The sequence below is a fragment of the Centrocercus urophasianus genome, unplaced genomic scaffold, assembly GCF_019232065.1.
Source record: "Centrocercus urophasianus isolate 14NV4802_14NV808 unplaced genomic scaffold, USGS_Curo_1.0 seq_17, whole genome shotgun sequence".
NCBI classification, from domain to species: Eukaryota; Metazoa; Chordata; class Aves; order Galliformes; family Phasianidae; genus Centrocercus; species Centrocercus urophasianus.
This window is the reverse complement of record NW_024884722.1, coordinates 19,799,695-19,824,758: the sequence shown is the minus strand read 5'-3', so window position 1 is coordinate 19,824,758 and position 25,064 is coordinate 19,799,695. Positions and strand designations below refer to the sequence as shown.

General features: G+C 41.0%; 1 protein-coding gene across 10 annotated transcripts in view; it reads left to right on the top strand.

Annotated features, from left to right (window-relative positions):
- The window catches only part of CAMK2G (calcium/calmodulin dependent protein kinase II gamma), a 111,506-nt gene that overhangs the window by 69,596 nt on the left and 16,846 nt on the right, over positions 1–25,064 (top strand). For 9 of the 10 annotated variants that reach the window (XM_042818609.1, XM_042818607.1, XM_042818608.1 and 6 more), the window contains exons 8-13: positions 176–259; positions 1,102–1,196; positions 3,754–3,876; positions 6,175–6,258; positions 6,906–6,948; positions 15,167–15,207. In XM_042818609.1, coding sequence (XP_042674543.1) covers positions 176–259; positions 1,102–1,196; positions 3,754–3,876; positions 6,175–6,258; positions 6,906–6,948; positions 15,167–15,207 — 470 coding nt within the window. The remainder of the gene's footprint in view (positions 1–175; positions 260–1,101; positions 1,197–3,753; positions 3,877–6,174; positions 6,259–6,905; positions 6,949–15,166; positions 15,208–25,064) is intronic. The other variant, XM_042818611.1, reaches the window with a different exon arrangement.

The window sequence follows — 25,064 nt, the reverse complement described above, 5'->3', positions numbered from 1 at the left end:
TTTTTTTTTTTTTTTTTTTTTTTTTGTCTCTTTCTGTTGTTCTATCTAGAGGTAGCTTTGGCAAACCTGGGGTTGGGGATGATAGGTTTTGAAAATTACTAATACTGGATTTTATGATATGGTAAAATCTTATTCTGCTTGAGGACTGTACTTTATGTCATCCATTCCCTGGCAGGGTTTGCTGGCACTCCAGGCTACCTCTCCCCTGAAGTCTTAAGAAAAGATCCTTATGGAAAACCAGTCGATATATGGGCATGTGGTAAGATTCTGTCCAAATATTTTATACTTACACAACCTTTTCAAATATAGGAGCAATTCCTTACAGCCTATTGCTGGGAGGGTGTGCAGTGCTCCTTGTTGGGTGGAGAGATGAAGACACTTGAGAATAAGCACCTTGTGTAGATGGAATTACTGCTTGAGCCTAAACTCCTTTGATTCTGGCTCCTAATTCTTTCCTCAGGCCATCGATCAGATGCATGAAACTTTAGATAGGGCTGTTCTGTGCTTTGCAGAGTCAGTTGTTTTTAGCCCACTGCAGCAGTTTCCTATCACACTAACTGTGTAGAAAATGAAATACTGAACCGAGGTGTAAATGTATCTGAGACTGATAAGTTTAGAGACAGGTGATATCTGTGTTGCCTGATGTGGACTGTATGGTTCTCTGCAGGCTAGGAGTGATAGTTTTATCAATGATGTTTTTATCCCAAGACCACCGTGTACAGCAAGCATCTAAAAAGCGATTTCCTTCCTAAAAAGTCCACTGTTGCACAGCAGCCCCAGGGGATGTGACTTCATTTATCGTGAAAGCAGCTGGGAGTTGTGGCTCACCAGCCAAGATAATGGGGGAGGAGGGTAAAGGACATCATGCACCTGTTCTAGATCGTGATGGCTGGGATTAGGAACTGAACATGAAGTGCCAAGATGAGATTCAAAAGACAAGAAGTTTGTACTGTCTTAGTACCTTGGAGAACTAAATATGATGACAAGTGAAGATCTAGAGTAGTCATTGCCTTGGGGACTGTCAAGAGGGAAGGTAGATGGGCTGAAGGAGTAATTGGCATATTAGCCTAACCAGAGTGTATCTGTGTCTCTCCCTCCCAGGAGTGATTCTGTACATATTACTAGTGGGGTACCCTCCCTTTTGGGATGAAGATCAGCACAAACTCTATCAGCAGATCAAAGCCGGAGCCTATGACGTAAGGGCACTTTCTTGCTGAGTACCTGCATGGGTGTAGAAGCCATATCCAAAACATGGCATTATCTTGGCGTCCAGCAGCAGGCCCCAAGCTACTGTGCAAAATGATGTTTGGCGTGTTCATACATCTCGTCTTCTCTGCCTGGGATACAGTCCTGTTTGGGGCTACTGAGAGGATATGTGGACAGCATCGCAGAGGGCATCAAGACATTGTTGGTCATTAGGGAAATGCAGAGCTGGAAATGGAGATGGTGGGCAATGGTGTTTTCTCCTGTGTTTGCCATGAAGTGCTGAACATGTAGGCAATGTTAAGGCTTAAGGAGAGCAAAAGGAAGGTAGAATGAAGAAACCTGTCTTAACCAAGGCCCAGTTAAAAGAATTGGGAACTGTTCTGTAGAATTATAGCTTACATTAGGGCCTCCTGTCTTCTCTGTGGTGCAGTGGAATTTATTCCAGCAGTGGAATATGTGGAGCCTGGTGAGAAGACTTGACTGGCAAGAACCTTTGGAGAAGTGTCTTTGTGGAGGGATTAGTGTGTTGGGTTGGAGGCTGTAGTGAAAACCAGGCACTTCTGGAATAGTTCTCAGAGAGCAGCAAAACTGAGGTGTAAGAGGTGCCTGAAGGAAAGAAATAGGAAAGAGTTTAGCATTGGGGAGCAAAGATTATATAGAATATGGTCTAGACATAGGAGTTTGAATGTGTTATGTAAGTTCTTCCACATGAAGAGAGGCTTGGGAGGAGAAAAGGAATTCCTAGAAATATTAGCCTGCAGACGTGAGTACTGCAGAGGCAGCGGGGGAGTTCATTTTGTTGGGCTACCTTGGGGCTTAGATGGGGGAGTTGAGGTTCTCCTGGACCTCAGCTGCCTCTCAGATTCTGGGCCTGAGACCGTGAGAGCTGCTATACTGGTGAGAATAAAGATCTGCCTTACCCTGTGTCCTGGCTCAATGGCTTCCTGAGAGAGAAGAAAGTGATGTCTTCGTATTTGATAGCTTTAAATGGATGTGTGTTTGTCTCTTGCCTTCCTGCTCCTTTTGTTGCTGTGTTCTTTCTGTGTTGCTTGTTCTCATTTGAAGTGATTTTTCACTAATTATGTAGATGGGAATTTTCAAAGCACTTCAGGGATTAAATGGCCGACACTTTCTGTAGATCATGAGGAGTGAATTGCCTGATCCCTGTGCCTCCAATACTTTATCACTTATTGCTTTTGAATTCTCGTCTAGAATGAAGAGAGTACAGTAGATTCTTCCCCTTATCTGTGTGGCAGAAAACAGCTCAAGTTTTACTAGTGCATACACCCTGATGTCCTTACCCCCCAGCACTGGACTTTTATCTCTTACCTGTGGAGGCACTGACAATTGTAAATTGGACCTTGTGCTGTTGGAGAGGGGTTTTGAAAGACATTGTTATGAATATTTCAGGGTTGGAGTGTGTGGGAAGTGTCCTGGTTGATAGCTATTATCATTTTTGAGCCTCCTTCAGTGTTTTCAGGGCGAGTTGTGTAATATTTTGCTGATGTCTGAGAATGCAGAAGTAAGCTTGATAAACAGATCAGATATGAGTGCATTTTCATGATCCAACTGAGCAACATATAAGATGCAGGAGAAAAGAAATGAGATAAACTTTTTCTTAATGTTGTAGTACTGAAAGAAAGTTGTCTCAGGATAGATCAGTCTTCTCCTCCCTGCTTCCTCTTTAAAGACTGGGAACATTTAGCCCAACAGCAGTTATCTTTGTGGTCTCAAGTTCTTCGTGTTTAAACAGTGGATTCGTAAGAGTGAGACTTACCACATGTTGTATTAGCATGCTGTCATCTGTAGCACATGCAAGAATCTGGAGGATGGTGTAAACATAATTCCTGGAATCATAGGAGAGGAATCATACCCCCTCCTCAATGACCAGCAGCTAAAACTGTTTGAGATCATTTTCTTTGTTCCCGTGCTTCTATGTTCCTCTCCCCTATAGCATTTCTCTTGCTCCCTAAGTAATGTGTTTTCTTTTGTATGATAGATGCTTGCAAACAACTTGCCAATGCATTGCTAGGCCTAAGAGGCTGATATTGCTCCACTATATTGTGCTTTATGGTAGGGAAGATACACGTGATAGGATTTTTGTGTCAGCGGTTATCGCTTTCTTGGAGCTTTGGTACTATTTGGTTACGTTTGTGACTTTTGTATATGCTGTTACAGCTTCTTTGCATGTTGGAGAAAGAGCAAGGTAGGATAAAAGAACATAGTGCCTGTCTTTATGTCAGAACTCTGTAAAAAAGACCTATGACTTAACTTTGACTGTTGAGTATGAAAGAAGTTCAGAGGTACGAGTGATGATACACCTGCCTGTGTCTGATGAATGATACAGGAATGTCCTACTGTCTGGTATAATTCATTTGCTGGATTCATTCAGCATGAGTTTTTCCAAAATTTATGGTTTTCTGCAAATATATAGCCCTGGTATTAAAAGGGCAAAAGCTGGAGTTCAGTTGTGTAGAAGAGAGAATCTCTTCTGCTAGTAGGAGAGGATATTTTCAGTTCATCATCTCTTCTTTCTTCCTCTTTCAGTTCCCATCACCTGAGTGGGACACTGTGACTCCTGAAGCAAAGAATTTGATCAACCAGATGCTGACAATAAACCCAGCAAAGCGCATCACAGCTGACCAGGCTCTCAAACATCCATGGGTCTGCGTGAGTGTTTTTCTCTGTTACACTTTGATTTGTAGTTTACCCTGAACTGACACGTCAAGAAGACTTAGCTGCAGAGGAGCTTAGAATATTATAAATCTATCAGATTGTGATTTTTGGAGGCTGACCTTCAACAAACCAACTTTGTCATGCTGTGGTGCTTTTATTGCCATTGTAGGAAAAAATGAATGCCTCTTTCTTTTACAAGTCTTATGAATGCCAGTAGTTTGTTTTTCTCCATATCTCCAGTTCCAATACATATAATCCTAAAATGTCAGATGCATCAGGCAAAATATTTTAGGATTATTTTCTTCTTCATCTTAAACTTCAGTTTATTGCACTACATATTTGTACTGCTGGAACATTTCTGCTGTGTTTCAACTTAACTGGTAGTAAATTTCAAAGCAGTGTAATGTCTTGGTGTTCTTCCTATGTAGTTTTTTTTTTTTTTTTTTTTTTTTTGCACTGCCAGATTCTACACATGGGTATTTTTCATCTTTTGCAAAGTGAACAAGGAAATCCTGGAACGTAGCTGTAAGTGGGCATAGGGAAGGACAGCAGTGGCACACTTTTTTTTTTTTAATCTGTGAAGATTAAGTATTTCCTCCTAAGTCTAACCAGATGCTGTTGTGATACCATAACATACTTCTACTTTCTATGTGTCTAGTGTGTTCCTTAGCTCATTTGTTCTTAAGAAATTGTGGTAATTTTTCCTTCCTCCACAAAACAACAAATTAGCTATTTAACCTTATTATGTGAACATCTGCGTAACAGTTGTGTGAGCTGTCAAGTAGTGAGTTACTTGGAAGTCAGAATTTTACACTAGCTGAGACTTTGTGCATCTCTGAGGGTTGTTTGTTGTTTTGTTTTTTTTTAACTCTGTGAATGTTTGTCATCAATAGCAGTTCCTATATATTTAACATTTGTCCCAGTGCCTCTACCAAAGCTATATGTATTATAGCTCACTCCCCACGACAATGTAATATAAAATGGTGTAAGAAAGGCTTTCATTCTCTGAGTTATGGGGATTTTGATTTTACTTCATAGCCATTTCAGTCCCTTACCCAATTAGTTTCCATTTGTGGTCTACATGCACACAACATAGGTCTTCATACTGGAGATGTATTGCTCTGAATTAGGTGCGAGAAAAAGTATGAACGTTTTATCTGAGTCACTGGGTTTTAGTGTCTCTAAACTTCGGAAGTACATCCTGATTCTCTTAAGACAGAGATGAACAAGTGGGCATCAATGTCACTTCAAAGGAGGCTGGATAAGAAGTGATTATCAAATTTGTTGTGGAACACGGCTAAGTTACTTACTGCATATTGTGGTATACAGTGCAGCAGCTGACTAGCTTCAAAGTCAGGGTGAAAGCAGAGATTTCCGATGGAACTAGCTGAATCTGAGTGTGGTTTATAGTTCTCTTAGGCATTGCATATTTTCTTCCAGGCAGAAGAAAGGTAATGGCAGGCCTATACAGTCTGGTCTGCCAAGTTAGTCAATCTCCCACTGTCCTTGTAAAGGGAATACAGGCTTGCAGCTCTGTGCATGAGCAACAGCTACTTTGGCATTAGTCTCTGGTTTCCTCATGTGCTCTAAATGCCTGGCAGCATCAGTCTCTGGTTTCCTCATGTGCTCTAAATGACTGTCAACACTTCTGGGAAGACTTCTTTTTGCAGCTGATGGGATCCCAGTCTAGTGTGGGTGACAGGTGTGCATCACTGGCTAGAGATTATGCCTTGGTTTTTGCATTGATGTAATATATCCATATTATTATTCCTCTTAGACACCGAGAATCTATTTTTGCAAAACTGATGAAAAGATGCTGAGGTCTCTGTTAGTCAGGCACTTAGAGTCAAGGAGTTACCAGGATGGCTGCCTCTCTCTAATATTTACTTACTGCTTCGAATTTTCCACTGGAGGCTGTTCCTAATGCAGTCTGCATATTTTCTGCAGTGTCTCCAAGTCAGACCTTCACGGTGTGCTTATTAGTTTGACTTTGCCTTATTAGTATTTTGATGCATAATGTGTGTGGGGGACATGGAGCATTGATACTCACTTGTACTTGAGTCACATTATTTCTTAGGCACACTCAGGTAATGGTCATCCTCATTAGACATTTTATGCTAGTTTGGAAAGTTTGTAAGCTATGAATTGGCCACAGTGTTTTGCAGCCATGCAGTGATGAGAGGTTCAGCCATGTTGGTTTCCATATTGTGATGATGTGCTGATGGGGAGAACTCCTCCAGGTGATTTAGGTAGGCTAAGTTGCTGATTTATTTTTCTGTTCCTGTTTTTCAGCAACGATCTACTGTTGCTTCAATGATGCACAGGCAGGAGACTGTGGAATGCTTGAGAAAGTTCAATGCTAGAAGGAAGCTGAAAGTAAGTATATCATAACTGATGTGTAGTTTGTTGTTGTTTTTAATATTCTGAAGTTGAGGTTAATGCTTTCCGAGCAAAATATTTTTTATGATTAGCTCAGTAGTATTAATAAAGGACCTTGACCCCCAGTACAAGGTGCTAAGAAGTTATTTTGAGGAGCTGTGAAGTTTCTTTCTCCAAAACTGCAAGTTTCTCTTGTTGCTGTGCTGTACAATCATGTCTTCTACTTCCCTGCAAGAGAGTTGAGGTAGAACAGCTAATTTTTAAATTCTGATACTTTTAGTTGTGATCACTCTCCACCTCTTAGTAATAGTATATCAGGTGCCTGTAGCTAAGGAAAGCCTCTGGATTTTGTGCGGAGCAGTTACTTGCAAGCTAGGAGGCAACTGAGTATCTAAACACCATACTTGGTGCCATTTTAGATCTCCTAGGCTATATCTTGCTCAGCTTCTAGCAGCTGCTCTAGAAAGGCAAGACTGAGCAATCTCATGCCAAGTCCAACAGCCACATGCTGGAGGTCCTAGGACTTCTCAGGGTAGCGTTAGGATGCCTCTGCTTTGGTACCTAATTCACTCTGTTCCCCATGGGTAAGCCCTTTTCTGGGGTGAGTGACACTGTCTGTTATCCCTGCTTTTTCTCCCTCACAGGGCGCAATCCTCACAACGATGCTTGTGTCTAGGAATTTTTCAGGTAAACTTTCACTGTTTTCATTCCTTTTCTCATTTTGATTTGTGTGAATTGTGGGATGTTTAAACCTTTCTATGGGTGAGTAGGGTGGGAGGAAACATGCTCAAAGTTCATCCTAATGTAGGAAGGGTCACGTTGCTTTGGCTGGTGACCAGTGTGAGAAAAAGAGTGATTTGTTTGAGGAAGAGCATTTGAAGCTGTAGTCTGGTACAAGACAGAAGCAAAGTCAGCTGCGACAATCCCCTAATGATATTTTGTAATTTTGGGGAAGTTTTAGCTGGCATTTATCAGTTTTATTGTCTGAAACCAATAAGAGTCAGGAAGACTTGCTCATTAGCAGTGATTCTTTTAGATTTGTGGCAGGGACACAGAGCAAATAATATTATTGGTGAGAATGGGAGCAGGAGCTTTTTGAGTATTGTATTACTTTGACTCAACAAAAAGGAGTCTGAAGCATCTAACTAATAGAGCTGCTCTATTTGGAGTCTCAGAAGTGGTTTTCATCCTTTCAAGCTTAATAACTGGTAGTCTGGCTCCCACTCAACTGCATTACGTAGTGCACTTAGTGGAGACGCAAATCTCAGCATGCAAATCAGTACTTTTTGCAAGATGACTGTCTTGGCTCAGCGCATTTATGTGGTGCACTCTTACCCTATGTGTTCACTTCCATTTGGGTGGAAAACCTCTATCTGCAAGTGCTTTTGGTTTGTAGAATCATTTGCTTTCTTTGCACTCACTGCCATTTCTTCTCTTTTAAAAAGGGTGATCATTGAATTAATGAGTCAGATTTTTATTCTACCTGACTCCAGTTACTTTCAGGCGAAAGTCTGCTATATGCATTATAAGTGATGAAGAATGAAAAGGAAGTGTGTTAATTTTATCTGGCTGTTTACTAATGGTGGAAACCAATACTAACGCTCTGTGATGTTGCAGTAAGCATCTAAGTAGAATGAAAACCTCTGTGAAATGATTATCCCAGCATTCAGACTGTACATTCATGCATATAATCTTTTGTGAAATCAGGACGGCATTTTTAACAGCCTGTATGGATTCAGGTAATTTCAGTGGTGCTTTTCAAATAAAGTCAGGAAGTGGAAATCCAGCCCTGATTAAGGAGCAGCCTTTAGCAACTTCAGAATTGTTTTTCCTTGGTTCTAGCTTTAGAGTGAACCTGTGCCAATGTCAGGGCTGTGCAAAAAGTAAGTGTGACTACAGCAATTTCCCTCGAATTTCTGCTTATTTGGCAGAATCACTTTCTTGATTCACTTGTCTCAGATTGCGTTATGAGAGGACTTGATAGTAACACACTTTTCAGAGAATCATTTTGAAATAACCATTGGAAAAGTGATAGCACAACTACAGGGCTTCAACAGAGCTGCATAAAACATTCTTTTGGGTTTTCTTGCTGGTATGATCTGTCTTTGATCTATTCAAACTGCTTGTTTGTATTTCACTTGATGATTCTGTATTAGTTTATTTTTTTAAACAGCAGTTTTAGATTCTTTTTTAGTCTATAAATGTTGTCACTTCTAATGAAGCTGCAGAAGTACTTAGGTAATAAAATCTCCTGTGGCCCAGATTTTGATCAAGTGGAATGCCTGAGAGAAGGGTTCTCCTTAATGGTGTGTGACCTATGCATCCGCTTATTCCCTGAACTAATATCAAGGAGGAAAAGGCTTGCTCTGCTCATTCTTCTGTCTCAAAGGCTGAAGCTGCTGGATCCTTTTCAGTTAACAGCTGAAGAGAAGGCAATCCTAGGTGGCCTGTAGTGAGTTCAGAGTTCTCAGTATCACTGAGTTCTGCTTTGAATATAAGCTCTGATCTCAGGTAATGAGATGTGCTGAAAAACTGTCCGAAAGGAAATGCTGAGAATTGAAATGCAAGGCAATCAAAGCTTCTGTGGGTAGTAGCTATTCTTAATATCTTGATGCCTTTTGCAAGTGAAGAGATCAGCTACTTCTATTTTCTCTGTATGACTGTATTAACATGAGCTTGATTTTTTTAATTTTTTTTTTTTAATTTTTAATTTGCTAGATTTCTTAGTTGGTGCAGCTGAAATACATAAATCTGATCTGAAGAATAATGGCACGAACTCAAAGGGAAAAGGTAGAAAGTCCATGAGGGAACTTTGGGTTGAGCTCAGGCTTTTCCAGTCATGTCAGGTCATCAAATTGCACTTGAAAAGTCCTGAAAGAACTTGAAAAGTTCTTTCCCTTTAAGGCAGTGGGGGGTTTTGTCTTCTCCAATTGGGTGACACTGTTTTGTGGGCCTCTGAAAGCTGCATTCTCAGCACGCAGGGATCTAGATTTATGAGGAGAGAAGCTTCTTTCCTGTCTGGGAATAAGATCTTCTAAAGCGTTCTTCACAGATATTTTGAATTAAGAGGAAAATGAAGACTCATGTGACCCTGGTTTCAATTAATTAGGTGAGAGAGAGTACTATCTGCAGGAAATATGAGAAAGCCTCTTTAATGCTGTTGTCATTACTGTCGCCTCTGTCAAACATTTTATACCATAGAGTTTATGTATTTGACTGTATGGTTTTAACTTATGATAAATTTTTATGATTAAAGGGTCTGTAGCTGTACTTTCTTTCTGCCAAAGTCTTCCTTTTACAGGAGAAAAAAAGTTTTTTGTGAGTATTCTGTTGCTTGCTAGATTCCTGTTGTCAGATCAAGTCCTGAAGATTAAAAAAAAAAAAAAAAAGTGATCTGGCTCCTTTCCCCACTTACGGCATATTCAACAATTAATATTGGCTGTTTGTGGTTCTTTTGAAATGATTGTATCTCATGTCAGCAGATAAAAGCAGATAAAGTTTCATTGCTTTTGCTATAAGTCAGGAAATTGAGATCTGGTTCTAATAAGGTCTGTAATTACTGTCGGCTCTATGGTAGGCATTCGCTTGGCTAAGAGAGAACACTGTTGTATCAACATTGATTATGGATCTTTGGAGTCACACCGGGGTACAACCACAGTGATGTAGGTGATCACTTGTGGCTTTGATGTTCAGGCAACTGAAACAAGCACTGATGTGACCTGATACAACCTGATGTGTTTGCTTACAGAGTAGAGGAGTGCAGTCAGATCAATAGATTAGTTCATATGCAAGGAACTCCTAAATCACCTTCTGAGAAATAAATGTAAATTTATTACTAAGAGAAAGCTGGCAAGGTATTCAGAGATTCCTAATACTTGCAGACTTTGGAGTGCCTGGGCTCAGTTATGTAACTAAAATTCTGTAAGAGCCTGCTACAAACTGAACATGGTTGGACAAATTTGCTTTTTATCTTAGAAGCGCACATCTTCACAAAGTGGCTTTTCTCCATAAGACTTACAACCAGATTGGGAAACAGTGTTGATAATCTCGTGCAAACTCTGTACTGGAATTACTAATTGAGAGAAGAGTTGTCATACAAACTTTCACACTCTGAAATGCACTTCTGTCAAACGTACCAGCACGAAACATGTGTACTACCCTGTTGTGTTAAAATAAATCCTAAGGCAGACATTAAAGGTAATTAAGCCTTGTGCCTGAAACCTCTAACAGGGATTTTTTTGTTGGGAATTGTCACTGCTTGCTCAAGATAATTTTCTGAGGGAGTTAGTATAACAGCTTGTGACAATAACTGGAACTTGTTACTTGTCCCTGCAGATCCTTGTTGACTCTCTGATGTAAAGTGTTGGTTTTTTAACTAGTTAGATGAGGTTGAGAGAGGCTGGAAATAAATTCAGAGAGCAGTTTGTTGAAAATGTGCCATCTTTAATCAGTGATGTAACTGAAGTGATCTTAAAGAATTTAATTACCTTACAACTTAACAAACTTCTTGTTGTCCTTGACCTTCCTCACCTGTTCACTGTAGCCTGTGCACTGATGTTTTTGAACTGATTAAAGATTAAGAAGAAGGAAAGAATACAAATAATGAAGTGACACTGAAATATTTCACTATCCTGTTATACCAAAATGGCTTGTAAAACTAAGTTTTTTTTTCATTTGTGTGTATGTGTACACATATGTATTTATACTCAAATTAGAGTTTGTTCTCTTTATCACAGAACGGCTTAGATGGGAAGGAGCCTTAAAGATCACTCAGTTTCAACTCCTTGTCACGGGCAGGGTTTCCACTCATCAGATCAGGCTGCCCAAGGCTCCATCCAACCAGGGTTTGAATGTCTTCAGGCATATGGGGCATCCACAGCTTTTCTGGGCACCCTGTTCCAGTGCCTCACCACCCTCTGAATAAAGAATTTTTTTCCCGATGTCTAAACTAGATTTCCCCTCTTTTATTTTAAAGCCATTCTTGTGCTGTTGCTGTCTGCACACGTGAGAAGTCCATCCTCCTCCTGCTCATAAGCACTCAAGTACTGGAAATCTGCAATTAGGTCTCCCCAGAGCCTTCTCTTTCCCAAGCTAAATAAGCCCAGCTCCCTTAGCCTTCTTCATAGAAGTGCTCCAGCCCTCAGGCCATCTTTGTGTCCCTCCTCTGGATCAACTCCAACAGTTCCACATCTTTCTTCTGCTGGGGGCCAAAGTACAGTTAAAATTGTGCAAGTAATACATTTGAAATTTCTGCTGTGTTGTTTTAGTTACAAAGATATGCTTTCAGGACCAGAAATTTGTGTCACTGACCTAATGCAAACCCTAACCTTTCGATGCGAATTCAAAGGGTGAAAATATGGAGGAGTAGATTTGTCAAGAAGTTTCTGTAGAACTTTGAATAAATGAGTATGAGAGCAGTGGGAACTGCATTTTCCAAGCAGAAAATGAAGTCATATTTAATGAAAAGTTACTTTAAGTGTTTTCTCTGTTAATTTGCTTAATAATCAGGAATTTCAGGATGTGATAAACAACTACTACAGTGTGGACCTGCTGAAGTAATATACTTCAGTAAGTAAACTTCAATCTTGCACTTCCTAGAATTGCATGATATTATGACAGAATATCAGTATTTATCATTTATGGCCTGAGAGTGTATTGTATCATCAAAAAGGAATTTAAATGATTCCCGTTGGTTTTATCTTCCTCTCCCCGAAGTGCAGGAGAATTCTGTGAATGCCTTTTCTTGCATTATTTGCTCTTCGTCTCTTCATTTATTGGCTTGTGAGGAAACTGAGCTTTTGTAATACTACAAGGATGATGTTCAATCAACTCTTGGATTTCAGATGGACAGGAGCATCAGTCTCCAAGATCGGTGTTCAGAGACAGTCTTGACCTTGTAGGCTCTGCGCTCTGTACATGCACGTAGATGCTTGCATAGTGGTCATCTTTCAGGATGTGAAATTTTTGCAATAGGTGGGCAGATATTTGAAAGCATAAAATATCACAAAACGTAAGGCTGGGCTTTGGCTCTTTGTAAATCATCTTGGAGAATGCCTTAGTTTTCTGAGGCTGGTAGGGGGGCAAAAAACAGAAGGAAATCAACTGTGCCACACACAATTTCCCTGTTATTCATTAGCTGGAGAACTGGGAGCTCTTCAGCTCCTGCCAAGAGGATACTACTGGGTTGTGTATTTCAGGCTTTAGTATTAATGAATGCTAGTTACCTCTTTTAATCTTTCTTTGAGAACCATTTGGGTTTTTATGGAAGATCCAAGTGTTCCTTCAAACCTTTGAGACTTTTCCAAAGTATTGCACGTATCTTCACTGTGCTATTGACATGAACAGTGTTTGGTGATAGGAATTGGATAGGAAGGAAGGTTTGTGCTATGTCTAGAGATTCTGTAGGTCCAGACCACATAAAGATTTGTCTTGCCTAACTGTCTGGGAGGTTTTATCTGCCTTTCCATCTGGTTATACCTTTTTTTTCTCGTCTGAAAAAGTGTTTTGGAGTGGCTGGGCTTCACAAAACTTCCGTTATTCTATTGTAGAGTCATTACAGAATGACTCTACTCTTGTTGAGGAATAAATGCCAGAGCATAATGTTCCCGTGCAATTGCCAGGCATCACTGCTGTTCCAGCAAATTCCTTTAACAACTCAGTGGAGAATCTAAGAGGAATGGGATTGCCAAGAAACCAAAATAGGGATAGAGGACATAGGACAACAACTCCCTGCTTTTCAGGGAAATCTTCCTGCTGGGTTTAAATGGACACTAGTGACTTGCACCTGAAAAGCCACCATGGCAGAGTGTTAAGCTGGCTGTTTTGCTGATGGAAGCAGTAGCCACTATCAGGTTTTTTCATACCTCTCCTTTAGAGATGATGCTAGCTGGCAGAGAAGAGTTTCTTCCTGTAAAAGCATAATCAATTTAGAGAAATGTGGTTTGAATGGCTTTCTCATGATATTTACGTATAGATGGTAGTTTCTAAATAATGCCTTTCATTGTAACACTTTGTTAAACATGGTCAGCAGCTTCTTCATGGGTAATCTGTGCTCCTTGATAGAAGGATATAATGGCTACTTTGTCTGGGGTAGTTCATTTCTCTTACTTGCTTTCTTTGTTGCCCTCTGTACCGGAAAAGTCTGTAAAAGCAGAGTGTATTTTGTTTTTGCCCAGAATTAGCGGTAGGAGTTAGAATACACAGATTTTTGTTGCTTTTTTTTTCCTCCTCACTTTGAGGATGTACCATCCTGTATTTTTTCTTAAGTGTTGTGAGGTTATAATGGTTTACATGCTTTCAGCTGCTGTTGTGTGAGGTACCTTGATGTATGTGTGTAATAAATGCTGGACCTGTTTTGACCTCGGTGTCCCCTTGTTCTCCTTCTAACTTCCATGTGGAATTGAGCTGACGTCCTTCATCTGAAGGTGGCAAGGACTCATCTGCTAAATTCACTCTGGCAGTATTTCTGAAGATGTACGGTCAGGAAAGAGGCTGTTGCAGGGCAGATGAGTTGCCTAGGACTGTTTGTCTGCCCACCTTTACCTGCGCACATTGGAGCACTGTGTTTTGACCAATCATTTTTAGAGAATATCTGCCTGAATTTTTCCCGGTGTTCTGGGATGGTTTGAGGGCAGGGATGAAGGTAGATTCCTGAGTTTGTATCTGCATAATGGAGCAGAATTTAAGAGGAGGAGAATTTGCACCAGCTTTACTGATACCATGTAGCTCATCCATATCTATAGGGTCATGTGGCAGGAAAGGCGGGGTGGGAAGTGCTTTGAGAGAAAATTTCTGCAATTGCTTGAATCCTGCAAAAGGAACTTTTCCCGATGTTGCTGGTTCTAGAGAGAGACTGAGCATTGCGTGGGTTGGTCATTCCTGGTGAGTGGAGTATTTCAACAGTCATGTGAACGTTGTTTTACTACTTGCCTCGCCTTTTAGGCTCCAGCGCTGCATGGGCAAAAATCCAGGTCAAGTCCCTGAATGCATACACTTCCTGGCAGCTGCTTAGTGGAGGTGTCAGTGTGTTGGTCCAGCAGGTCTCTAGCATGCTGTTTACAGTGGAGCTAAAACAACTACATGATCTTCATAAGTAGGCAAACTTTTTTTTTCTAATAGCTGAGCTTTATAGATGGGGTCTCACTGCTGACAGTCATTGCAGTGTCTCACTTTCATGTAATAGATGGAGCAATTCCTTCTTGAGTCCCAAGTGTGTGTGCCCTCTGCCAGGCATTTGCAGTGAATTCCCTGTCTATGCTTATCATACTCTCACTTTCATGACTAATGCCAGTTGTTTGTGTTGAGCACAGCAGAGCATTATCTTAATGTGAAGAACTTCAGCCTAGTTCCTGTCTCTTTTTCTTTTTTAGTGGTTGTCAGACTCTGCCTTTTGCACTTCTCCAGTCTCATCATTTCTGATGTCCCAAATGTTCCTATACTGTTGTTGTGTATAGTGGTGATTAGGAGGTCTCTGCATTATCAGTGCCCCCTTTGTAAGCAAAGTCTTATGTAAATAGCTGTACTGGAGGGTAAGGTTTATCCCTCTTGCAGAGATCTGGTACATTTTTCTAGCTTTCACCTCTGTAACTGCTGGCATTCCTGGATATGGGGTCACAGTGTGCCAGTAGAGGGTTGAAACACAGGAGCTCTAAAGTCTCTTTTCAGAGTTGCTGAAATTCTGACAGCAGAAGGATTTTTGCCCAGTTAAGATGCACAGAGAATGGAATGGGTGTTCCTCTGCTACCAGGATAATGTTCCTGGCTGACTGGGCCTAACTTCCAGGGCTCTTGCTGTTAGAGGGAGATTAGCAGGATGACTATCATTCTGAAGTCTTATGCAGTTTTGAGGGAAGTGAGAAGAGTTTAAAAATGAAAAACTGACCTATTTCTCCTGCTTCTCTTCACAGCTGCCAAAAGCCTGCTGAACAAGAAATCAGATGGAGTGAAGGTAAGTTCTTGTTTTCCCATTTCGCTTTCTCTCCCACCACCTGAACAGAAGGCAGCCACTTTCTCCATTCCCTTACAGGGTAAAACCACAGCCCTGTCTTGTGGCTTGGGTTGTTACGATCATTGCATAGTAATGAGCCCCGGGTGGGATGATCCTTACATGCACTGTAGATGTCACACAACAAGCTAGGTACAAGATTTCTTTTTCCCCTTTCTCTGAAGTATGGAGAACTTGTCAATGTTATGGATTGAAAAGACCAAAGACCTGCTCAAGTGTGATACATGGCTCTGACTCAGTACAGAATGCACTGGGTATAGAAATTGCACACAGCAATTATCAGTTGCTGATGATACCCACCAGATCCCATGGAAATGTTTGTCTCCCTCCTTTGGCAGATACTGAAGGTTAGGGTAGGGAAGGAAAAGTCTTCAGATATTCCTGTTCAGACAGAGTGGAACCTGAAATTTATGTCAGAGTTCAGCTACCATGCCTGAAATCCAGGCACTCTCTTATTCCCTTCTGAGGGGAATTACTTTTTTCTCATTTCACTATTTGTGTCATAGTCATCCTTTTGTTCTGTAGGCCAAATAGGCCATTCCTAGGCTGTGTTATTGCAGGCTGTAGTTTTTTGTGATCTGTTACTGGCGTAGCCATGGCCCCAAGCAGCATCTTCTAGTAAGAGTTCTGAATAATACTGTCCTCTGCATGAGAAGAATGTGTTTGTTTTATTTGCTTGTAATTCCACTTGAAGCTGAAACCTTTCTTCACAACTATTAAGCAGAATACTTCATCTGGTTTTGCACTGTGAACAGTCTTCATTCTGCCCCTACTTTGGGGATTGCCATGCACACTGCAGGTCTAGCATGCTCATCTCCCATTCTTTTTCCATTTTAATGAAGCTCTGTTTCCAGAGGACTCATAGTTATAAGGAGACAACTGGAAAAACGGCTTCAGAGTAGTGACATTTATTTTGAGGACTGCTCTAGTAAAATCTTCATTCTTGCAGTTCTGCTTCGGTCTGCTCCAACAACATTTCCCAAGCCTTTGGGAATTTTTGCCTAACAAACAATGTGGATTTTGCCCCAGCTTTTCATCTTTTGAAGTGTGCCTACAAGGGTGAATTCTTGTGCCTTTGCACATGCTTTCCTCTTTTGTACAGACGTACATCAAACACATGCACAATAATACAGTGTGTCACATCTGTAGATATGGAAAGCATTGCAGTAAAATTCCAGCAGAATGAGAATGGATGATCCCAAATGTTGTGAACTGAGAACTTCAAAATCCCAACATTACAGGGGAGAAGCAATTGGAAAGCCAGTAAATAACACATCTTAGTTTTTGTCCCCTAAAGAGGGAAAAAAAAAAAATGGCTTTTGTCTCAGAATTTTTTATTTCCAGTAATCTCTCATAGTTTTACTTCGGTGAAGATCTTCTGAAGGCAGATAGATGATGTTCACGCTGGCACTGAGACACAGCTTCCTGGTCATGTAGTCACAAGGAGATCTTTACAATTGGAAGATGCTTCCAGTTCATAGAAAGTGTGAGTTGTGCTATTTGCTTAGAACACAAAATCTTCCTCCTTTGAATGGAGTAAAATCGGGTTTACTCTTCACAGGGCATGTGGTAGTATCACAGTAGTGATAATGTGGAAGCTGGGTTAGAGAATATAGCATTTTCCATATGTGCTGAATGGAGTTGTCTTCTGCTTGTGGGTGAGAGACTTGCAGTCAAGTGTTTGCGTGCAATTTCCTCTCTTCTGTTAGAGAAACCTGTTCTGCAGTATGAACCTCAGTGGTGCCCAAGGGAGACATGACCCGGTGCCACGTGTTTTCAGCCTCAGCTGAGGGCTTTTTGAAGAGTTAAGCTTCCACTTTTCCCCAAACGGCATCTAACTTCAGGTGAGGCTTTTGGGTCCTCGTTTATGTGAGTTTTATAACTCAGAGATATATTGTATATTTCTTTCTAAAATTTGTGCTTTAGAACCCTCTTGCTTAAAAATGAAGATATATACAAATACAGGTCTCTTCCCTGCCATGCTCATATTAAATGCGGCAGAGAGCATGTGGTGGCCTCTGTGTAGTACATTGTATACTTTCATTGAAGGACACGTGTAAACACAGAAGTATCTTTTTTCTCTGCCTTACTTTCCATGTATAAGCTCTTGTTTCCCAGTAGTCACCTCATTGAAATGTAGCCTTTTTTCCCCTTGTATTTGTTTTTATGAGTGGCACTGGCATACTTGACTGCTGTGAAGTAGTCTTTGTGCTAGTCAGTTTGGTTGGTGGCCTCACTGTTGTTAGCTCTTTTTGTGTGCTGTTCCACATGCAGGAAACATGTAATCTTAGCCATACTTTTCTCATCCTAGTTAGTTCTGACCAAAAACTTGTGCCCAGTGATGGGTTTGGTTAGAGAGCATCTGGCCTTGCATTGCCTGTAGTGGATTATTTTTTTTTCCTGTTTGCAGTAGTGCAGAACTCAGACAAAATGACCAAATGCACTTTCATCTTTGTGGTATCTTTACTACTCCCGCTTCCTATATACAAGATTTTACATTAGATGTAGATTTAGAACAAGTGTTGCATGCTGAATATTCAGCTGTAGCCTTCTGCTGACCACATGTCATGTGGCTAGGTTGTTTCTTGCATTCCCACCAGACAAGAAGACTTCTGGTTTTTCCTTGTTTTTCTTTTGAAAATTAATTATTTTTTAATGTCTTCTTAGAAATTCATGCATTGTAGAGATTTGTAAGAAAGTATTTCAGCTTTTCCCTTGGTTTTTCCTGGTAAGGAAAAACTCCTGTGACAGCACTCGTGTGCTCCACAAAAGCGCTGTCAGATATCTACGCAGTAGATGAAACGAACATAGTGTTTCTGCCATGAATTGATGATACACAGCTGTAAAAATTAATGGCTCCAAACCTTTTGAGAGGAAAGCACGATCAGTTTGTCACGATTTGCTTTCTATTCATTTTCTCCTATCTTCATCTGGTATTCAGAGGTACTTATGCTACAGTCCTACCTTAGCTCACAAATAGAGTTGAAATTCATACCACGTGGTATCAGGAGTTTAGGTGAGGCCTATATATGTCTTTCTTGTGCATTATTCACAAGAGTTTCTTGCGCATGTGTGTTAGTGAATATATGATGCAAAGTGAAGAGGGTTGCTGCTGATTTAGCGTAAATGATGAGAGAGATGTGCTGTAGCCATATGTCGTGACGAGGGCATGATGCTCATATGATATGCTAGCTGTAAGAAACAAACACAAGTTTTGTTTCTGTGAAACTGACTTTACCTGTTATCTGAGGCAAGCATAACATGCTGGATCAGTGAGGATGCATATATTTTACTTGCATCAGATGTTTTTGGACAGGGGAAAAAAGAACTCAAATCAGTAGGAGAGGACAGAAAGGAAAGATTTTTATTCCAACGTAAGTGTGTCTGGAGTTGGTGACATTTGATGAATTTCATTTTGGTTAATTTCTTTGTGGATGACCCTCTCCTCTAGCAAGTTCGTTGTGTGTCTATTTGAGGTATCCCTGGCTTTCGTTCTGCACTGCTGCTTCTATTTAAAGTACTAATTCTACTAATTGGTAGATATTTCATCAGCTTGGCACTTGAGAACTTTTCCGTTATCTTAAATAATGAATGATTTAAACTGCCTTGAATCTTAAATTGTCCCTGCTCATCAAACCTTTGCTGGTAGTGCTGCCCTCACTTTCTTCAGGCATAATTTGGATCCAAGCTGATGGAGTAGCAACAAGGAAGGCCCAGATTTGACACTAAAGGAGCATGCTTTTCTGCTTTCAAATCCAGAAAGCGAGGCTATAGAAGATACTGAGTGACGAATTGCAGAGCCATGTAATATACCAGATATCTTGTGGGCCAGCACTGTAGGTTCCAGGTATTTTTTATTTTTATTTTTATTTTTACGATTCTGCATTTATGAGCAACATTGTGCAGCTCCAATTTTTAACTTTATTTTGCACCGTTTCATATCAAATCTACTTCCTACCTTGTTCCTCTTTCTGCTGTGATCTGGATTTACTGTCCAGTGAAGGTGACAGAGGGGTTAAGGAACGAGCAGGGGCAGACAACTAGATGAAGATTAAGGACGCTTTCTGTTGAATGTCTGTTCTCTGACCTTGTCAGGATCTAGGCTCCCTGTAGTTGGTGTCATAGTCCTGCTGTTGATTTTGTCTCTAGGCAGAACTTGAAACAACCTTGCTCTTTTTCTCCTAAAGGGGGATTTCCTTTCCTTCTAGTGTGAGAGGATGCATTTGTTTCCAGTCATTGGAGGGCCTGTCAGAGCCATCTTTGTAATCAGAATATGCTAATGCACAAATTGCTATTTTTGGTTAAGGATATAATTGTAATTATTTTAAAATTAGATCTTCTTAAGCTCTTTGGCAGTTTCATCTTCTTTTCATGGCTTTTTTTTTTTTTTTTTTTTCCACTGAACAATTAGGCTTGAGAATTTGAAATGACACTAATGATATTTTTCAGGCCGAGTTTTATACAAATAGTAACTTGCATGGAATTCTATGGGATGTAAAAAGGTTCGACAGCATTCACATGAAGTGCTCTGCAAAAATTGTTGACTGTTCACCTTGTCTTTCTATTGCATCCATAGTTCTCTTTCACAGGAAATGCTGACTAGCGTAGCTGAAAGGAGAACTTAACTAGAAGTGTAAAAACCCACATTTTATTTTAACAAGGTTAGTTTTGTAATATTGTAAAGCCTTCCCTTAGTCTTATGTAACTGCAGAGAGGTACCATATACCATTCGTTTTGCTGTTAATAAGGCACGTTGCAGTGAGAGTACATTTTATGCCTAGTGGGTACTTCCCTGCACTTTGCCCAATAAAAAAGTGTGTGGGGAAGACAGGAGTGCTCTTTAAGCTGTCTTTGCTTTTGAGAAACCAGTTAGAGATGACATGCCTTGGACGAAAGCCACAACAGCTCAGTGAACCAACAGGGAATCCTCAAAAATGATCTATCTTGAAATCTGTAGGGGTCAAGGAACATCCATGTGGTGATCGACATGAGTTAATGCTCCTTTTCTGTCTGTGTATTGTACATGATCTTGAAACCATACTCTTTAAATTAGATTATTATGCTGAAGCTAAATGAGGAGAACCCAAGTTCACCTGAACACCAGTTTTATGCTGAATAGCATTACACAAAATGCTCAGAGTGAGCACTTCAGGTCTGTTTAAGTCCTGACATCCAATAAGGCATTTTTTATGCACCTTTGATGCATTCACTCTTTGTACCGTATTGTTGTAATGCCTAGAAACTCCAGCTGAGATCAAGGGTCCAATGTGCTTAGCACTGTATTGATGCTTAAGCAGAAAATCCCTGCCTCTTAGCTTACAGTTTAAATAGACAAGCTGACAAAGGGCAGGAGAAAAAATGGATTCACAGAGACAAAATGATTGACTCAGCATCGCACAGAAAGACTAAAGCGAAGGTGGAAATAGGCCCCCACAGCTGCTAGTTCAGACTGCCTCTCACTGACTGACTTTGAGTTTACACTGAGTACTGAAATGATTTTTCATTTTGTGAGTTAGAACAAGAGTGGTATTTTAATAAATATACATATCTGTACATATGTAAATATACAAATATATAAATCTGTTTCAGGCTGGAGGGGAACTGCGTGATAATAGCAGGAATGCAAAAAGCTATTGTAAAAAATATATCCTTGTTAAGGGCGTAGAAGTGAGTGGAATCTTTACTGGAATCACTCTACTTCCATTAGCATCTTCTAGTATGCGTTGTGTTTTCTGTAGGTGCTCAGAAGAGTTTATGCTGCTTCTTTCTAATATTGCAGCTATGCTGAAGAGACAGTGATTCTTCGGGGTATGTTCTGTCATCTGCTGACTTGAGCTTATTGTTACCTGAAGTGAGGTTCTTTAAATTTAATTGAAGAGAATCTGTTCCTTTTTTATGAAGTGACCACCTGAATTTAACACAAAAAATACCTGGGTTTGAGAGGAAAATGTTACTCATAGCAATTTGGGAGAATGTTTTGTTGCTTAGATTCAGGGAAATCCTTCAAGTGATCAGTGAAGTACTTTACTGTAAGCTAGATCTCTTTCTTTAACAATTTTTTCTACTCGTGATATCTCTGTATTGCTTAAAAACACTTAGAGATGTAGCTGTCATGGAAATAGACCTATTAGTAAGCAAGCTTCTGTTATCTTATTTTCTTCCTGAGTTACAGTCACACTGCAAGAAAATAAGTAAGTTTTACTCATCTGGTCTTGGAAGGATGACATGGCTTGCCGTTACAGAGGGAGTTTTGAGACCAGTTTGCTGTCAGAAACTTTCATTTGTTTATTTCAACTTAATGTTTCGATGCTTTAACACTTAATGTCAGTGCCTGGTGTTGGTGTTGTCCAGCCTGTCCTGAGTTGTAATAGCACTTGCATACTCTGTTCTCCTGACTCACCGCCTAGTCAGAAATGATGTGCTATGTGGGATATCATGTTAATAGACAAACTGTTAAATTTAGGTTGTACTTTATTAAATTCTGCTCTGCAGAAATGTCTGTTTCAAGCTGTGTCGGTGTTATTTTTGCCTTCAGTTCCGAAGAAGAGAAATAGAAGGGTGATTGTTTTCTGTATGGATTAGTTGATTCTCCCTCTATGAAGAACTTTTGGTTCTCTCACCATTTTCCTCTCCTTTACTTGTTTCTGTAACTGACTAGAAATCTACTGAAACATCAAGTGATGCTATCTTCCTTACAGAAAAGTTTCCCTGCAGTGTCTCTGTCTGCTACAACTTATAGGATACATTAAAAATAACTCAGGTTTTGAAGCAGTTTCTCAGTTGGTGTGAAATTCATCTTTTCACTGTCATGAATTCCCTGTTGTGACTGGAAACTCCTCTGAGTTGGTAGTAGTGTGAGCTTTGTATTCATTTGCTGGTGGTACATCCCGTCTTAGCTCTAGCTTTAGGGAACACTTGTGGAGAAGTTAAAATGACTTAAAAGGAAATGGAATCAATCAGAAGACTGTAAGGCAGGTAATGAATGGCAAGCCTTATGTTTCCTCCATGAAGTGGAAGATCAATCAACAAATCGGTGGGCTTCAAAGCTTACATAGCACCAAAAGATGGAAAGTTTATGCCGAGTTGATGGGGGTGAGAAACTGTAATGCTGAGACCTGCCAGACGTGGTGTGGACAGAGTGGGACACTGAGAGTGTCATGAAAGAGCAGAGAAATGCATGCTGAGCCTGGTTTATTGGAAAGTGATGTTTGGTGTGAAGGAGTCATTGAAGATGACTGAAGATGTCTTTTGAGCAAGAATAAATTCCTGGAAAGCTGGGTAGTGCTTAAGCATTGCTCACTGCTTGTTCTCCCAGTATCTGAGAGTGCAAGGTGTTCTGGCTGTTTTTCTGTGCCTTTTTGCCTTCCTTGTTTTTCCTCTGTTTCTGAGCATGGGTGCATCTTGCCTCTCCAGTCAGCCCTAATTTCTTTGTAAGGGATCCTTTCTGCTGCTATGCACGAAAGTTTCCCCTTTTTCCTGAAGCCTTTGGGGACACCTCTCCCACTGTGGTCTCCTTCCCACCCCCTCAGTCTAGTTGCAAACACACCCTTGCTTCTTATATGCTGTGAATGACTGGAGGTTTACTGCTCACTTCTTCAGTGTTGCTGGGCAAGCTGCACATTTTTCTGAAATGGGAAAGCACATGGGAAAGACTCCCCTTGCATCCCATGTCTTGTACATATATATTCCTCCCTCTTCTCTCCTTTTATCAATGTATGGGGCACCTATGCTTTGACTTCAGTGTTTGAGTGGATGGGAGTCTTCCACCCTGCCCTTCCCCCTGGTGTGTAGCAGTGCTCTTCAACTTCTGACTGCACCTTGCAGTGTGTCTGTGCCTTTCTGTTGCTGCTTATACCTGCCCTAGGGGAGCATTATTGGCAGGGGGGCCCTTGCTGGCACACTAATGTGTGAATAGTTTCTGTGCTTTTCTTCTCATCTCCTTTCTTCCCTTCTCTTTCCCTCTCTCAATGGTGTGTCCAGAAAAGGAAGTCGAGCTCCAGTGTGCATTTGATGGTGAGCACCTCCCGTAAGCTGCCTGCGATTCGTGCGTCCGCCATTCTCATGCCATGCACGCTCGGCTTGTGCTCATCACCCTACATAGCATGTCTGTGCAGGGGGGAGGTGGCGGGGAGTCATTGTGCTCTGAAAGGTCCATGTCCTCACTAAAAGGGCTCTGTGATCGTCTGGCCCCCGGCCAGTCACACAGTTCCCATTTTGTGTGGAAAATCCGCTGCTGGAAATGCAGTTCGACCTTGCCTGCTGTCAGTGTCTGACTGGAGTGTGAAATAAAAAAGGCAGTTGTTCTCCTGGGCTCAGCAGGGCAGGTGTGTGCCTGGCCTGGACATGGGGCTTTGTCATTCTGTTGCAGAGGTGCCAAAAAGAAAAGCAGGTGCTTTGCCTGGTACTGGTGCAGTCATCTTTGTTGGGAGCCCTGCAGTGTAGAGCAAACTGGGAGTCGCTCCAAACGTGGCAGAGATTGATGGGGCTCCACTGTACAGATGAAATATGTGGGCACAGCACTGCCAGGCGGCTCAGAGCTGCTGGTCACTTTTTTTTTTTTTAGCATTCTTATTGGAAAGGTTTTCAGAGCGTTTATAATCCCAAACTTCCTTTTGTTTTGATCTCGTTTTATGTATCCCAGCATGACCAAATACCCAGTAACTACGTCCCCTGTCTTATTCATTTTGTTTTTCATCCATCCAGATGTTTGACATCTATAGAATATGTTACAAAAGTAGTCAGATCTACTCTGAAGGAAGCAAAGAGAAAATTGGCCAGTGCCATATTGTAAGGGCTCATATACAGCCTGTTAGATAACGCCTGTGTCTGTACACTGAGGTATTAACAGTGACTGAAGTACAAAATTAGTGATGGCATTGTCTCCTTTAGACTGAAGATCAGAAAATATTTCTTGCTACTGCAGATGGGAACAGGAACGCTGTAGTAATGAGAAGGCAGAACGATTTCTACATTGTTGTCTGGAAGATACTTCCCCTCTTCCTCCTTCAGTTAGGAGGCTGCAGAGCCTTAAGACTCTGCAAACACAAAATGTAATCCCTAAGTACTGCTTGGAAAAGCTGATGCTTGTATCATGCTTTTCACCAGCCCTGCCTTTATGGACTACCAGGGCAGGAGTTCTTTGTACTTTTCTAGCTTTGCCTATCTGCCCACTGCCAGCAGGAGTTAAACTCCCTCTGCGTGTTGTTTTAAAGCAGTTGGGGATATATAAACCTTGTAAGTGTCAGCCGTAGAAAACTTAGAAGCAGTGAAGGTGACTAAATAACCAGAGACAGCCCGTGTATCAGTACTTGCATTCTTTAGTTTGCCAGAAGTGTGTGTCCCTAGCGATATGATCACTGGTCTGTTTTCTTTCTCTTGCACCCTGTGTTGTTTGTGCCTGTCTTGTCTGTCTCTTGTCTAGCTCAGGAAACATTGCCAAATGCTGTGCCAAAACTAATAGTGTTACATGGATCTTCAGAAAGGCCTGACACCTTTTTAGGTGAATTAGCCTCTTCTAACTTGAGCTGTGCTGCTGTGAATTACCAAGGATCACAGCCTGCCCAGTGACACTGGGAAAAAGGGGTAAGAGCTGGCTGTTTACCCTGGGCTTGGGGTCAGACATACCAGACTTTTCCACTGGAGGGCAGTTGGCTAGAAAGCCAGAATACCCAAGTATGTGTGGAAAACTCAGTGCATCAGATACCTCTATCTGAGAAAGAACTATGAAGTGTGTTTAGCCTAAGTCTTCTACCTCTTATTCTCTTGGGACTCTGTTGTGGTGTAGAATACTACGTGAATGG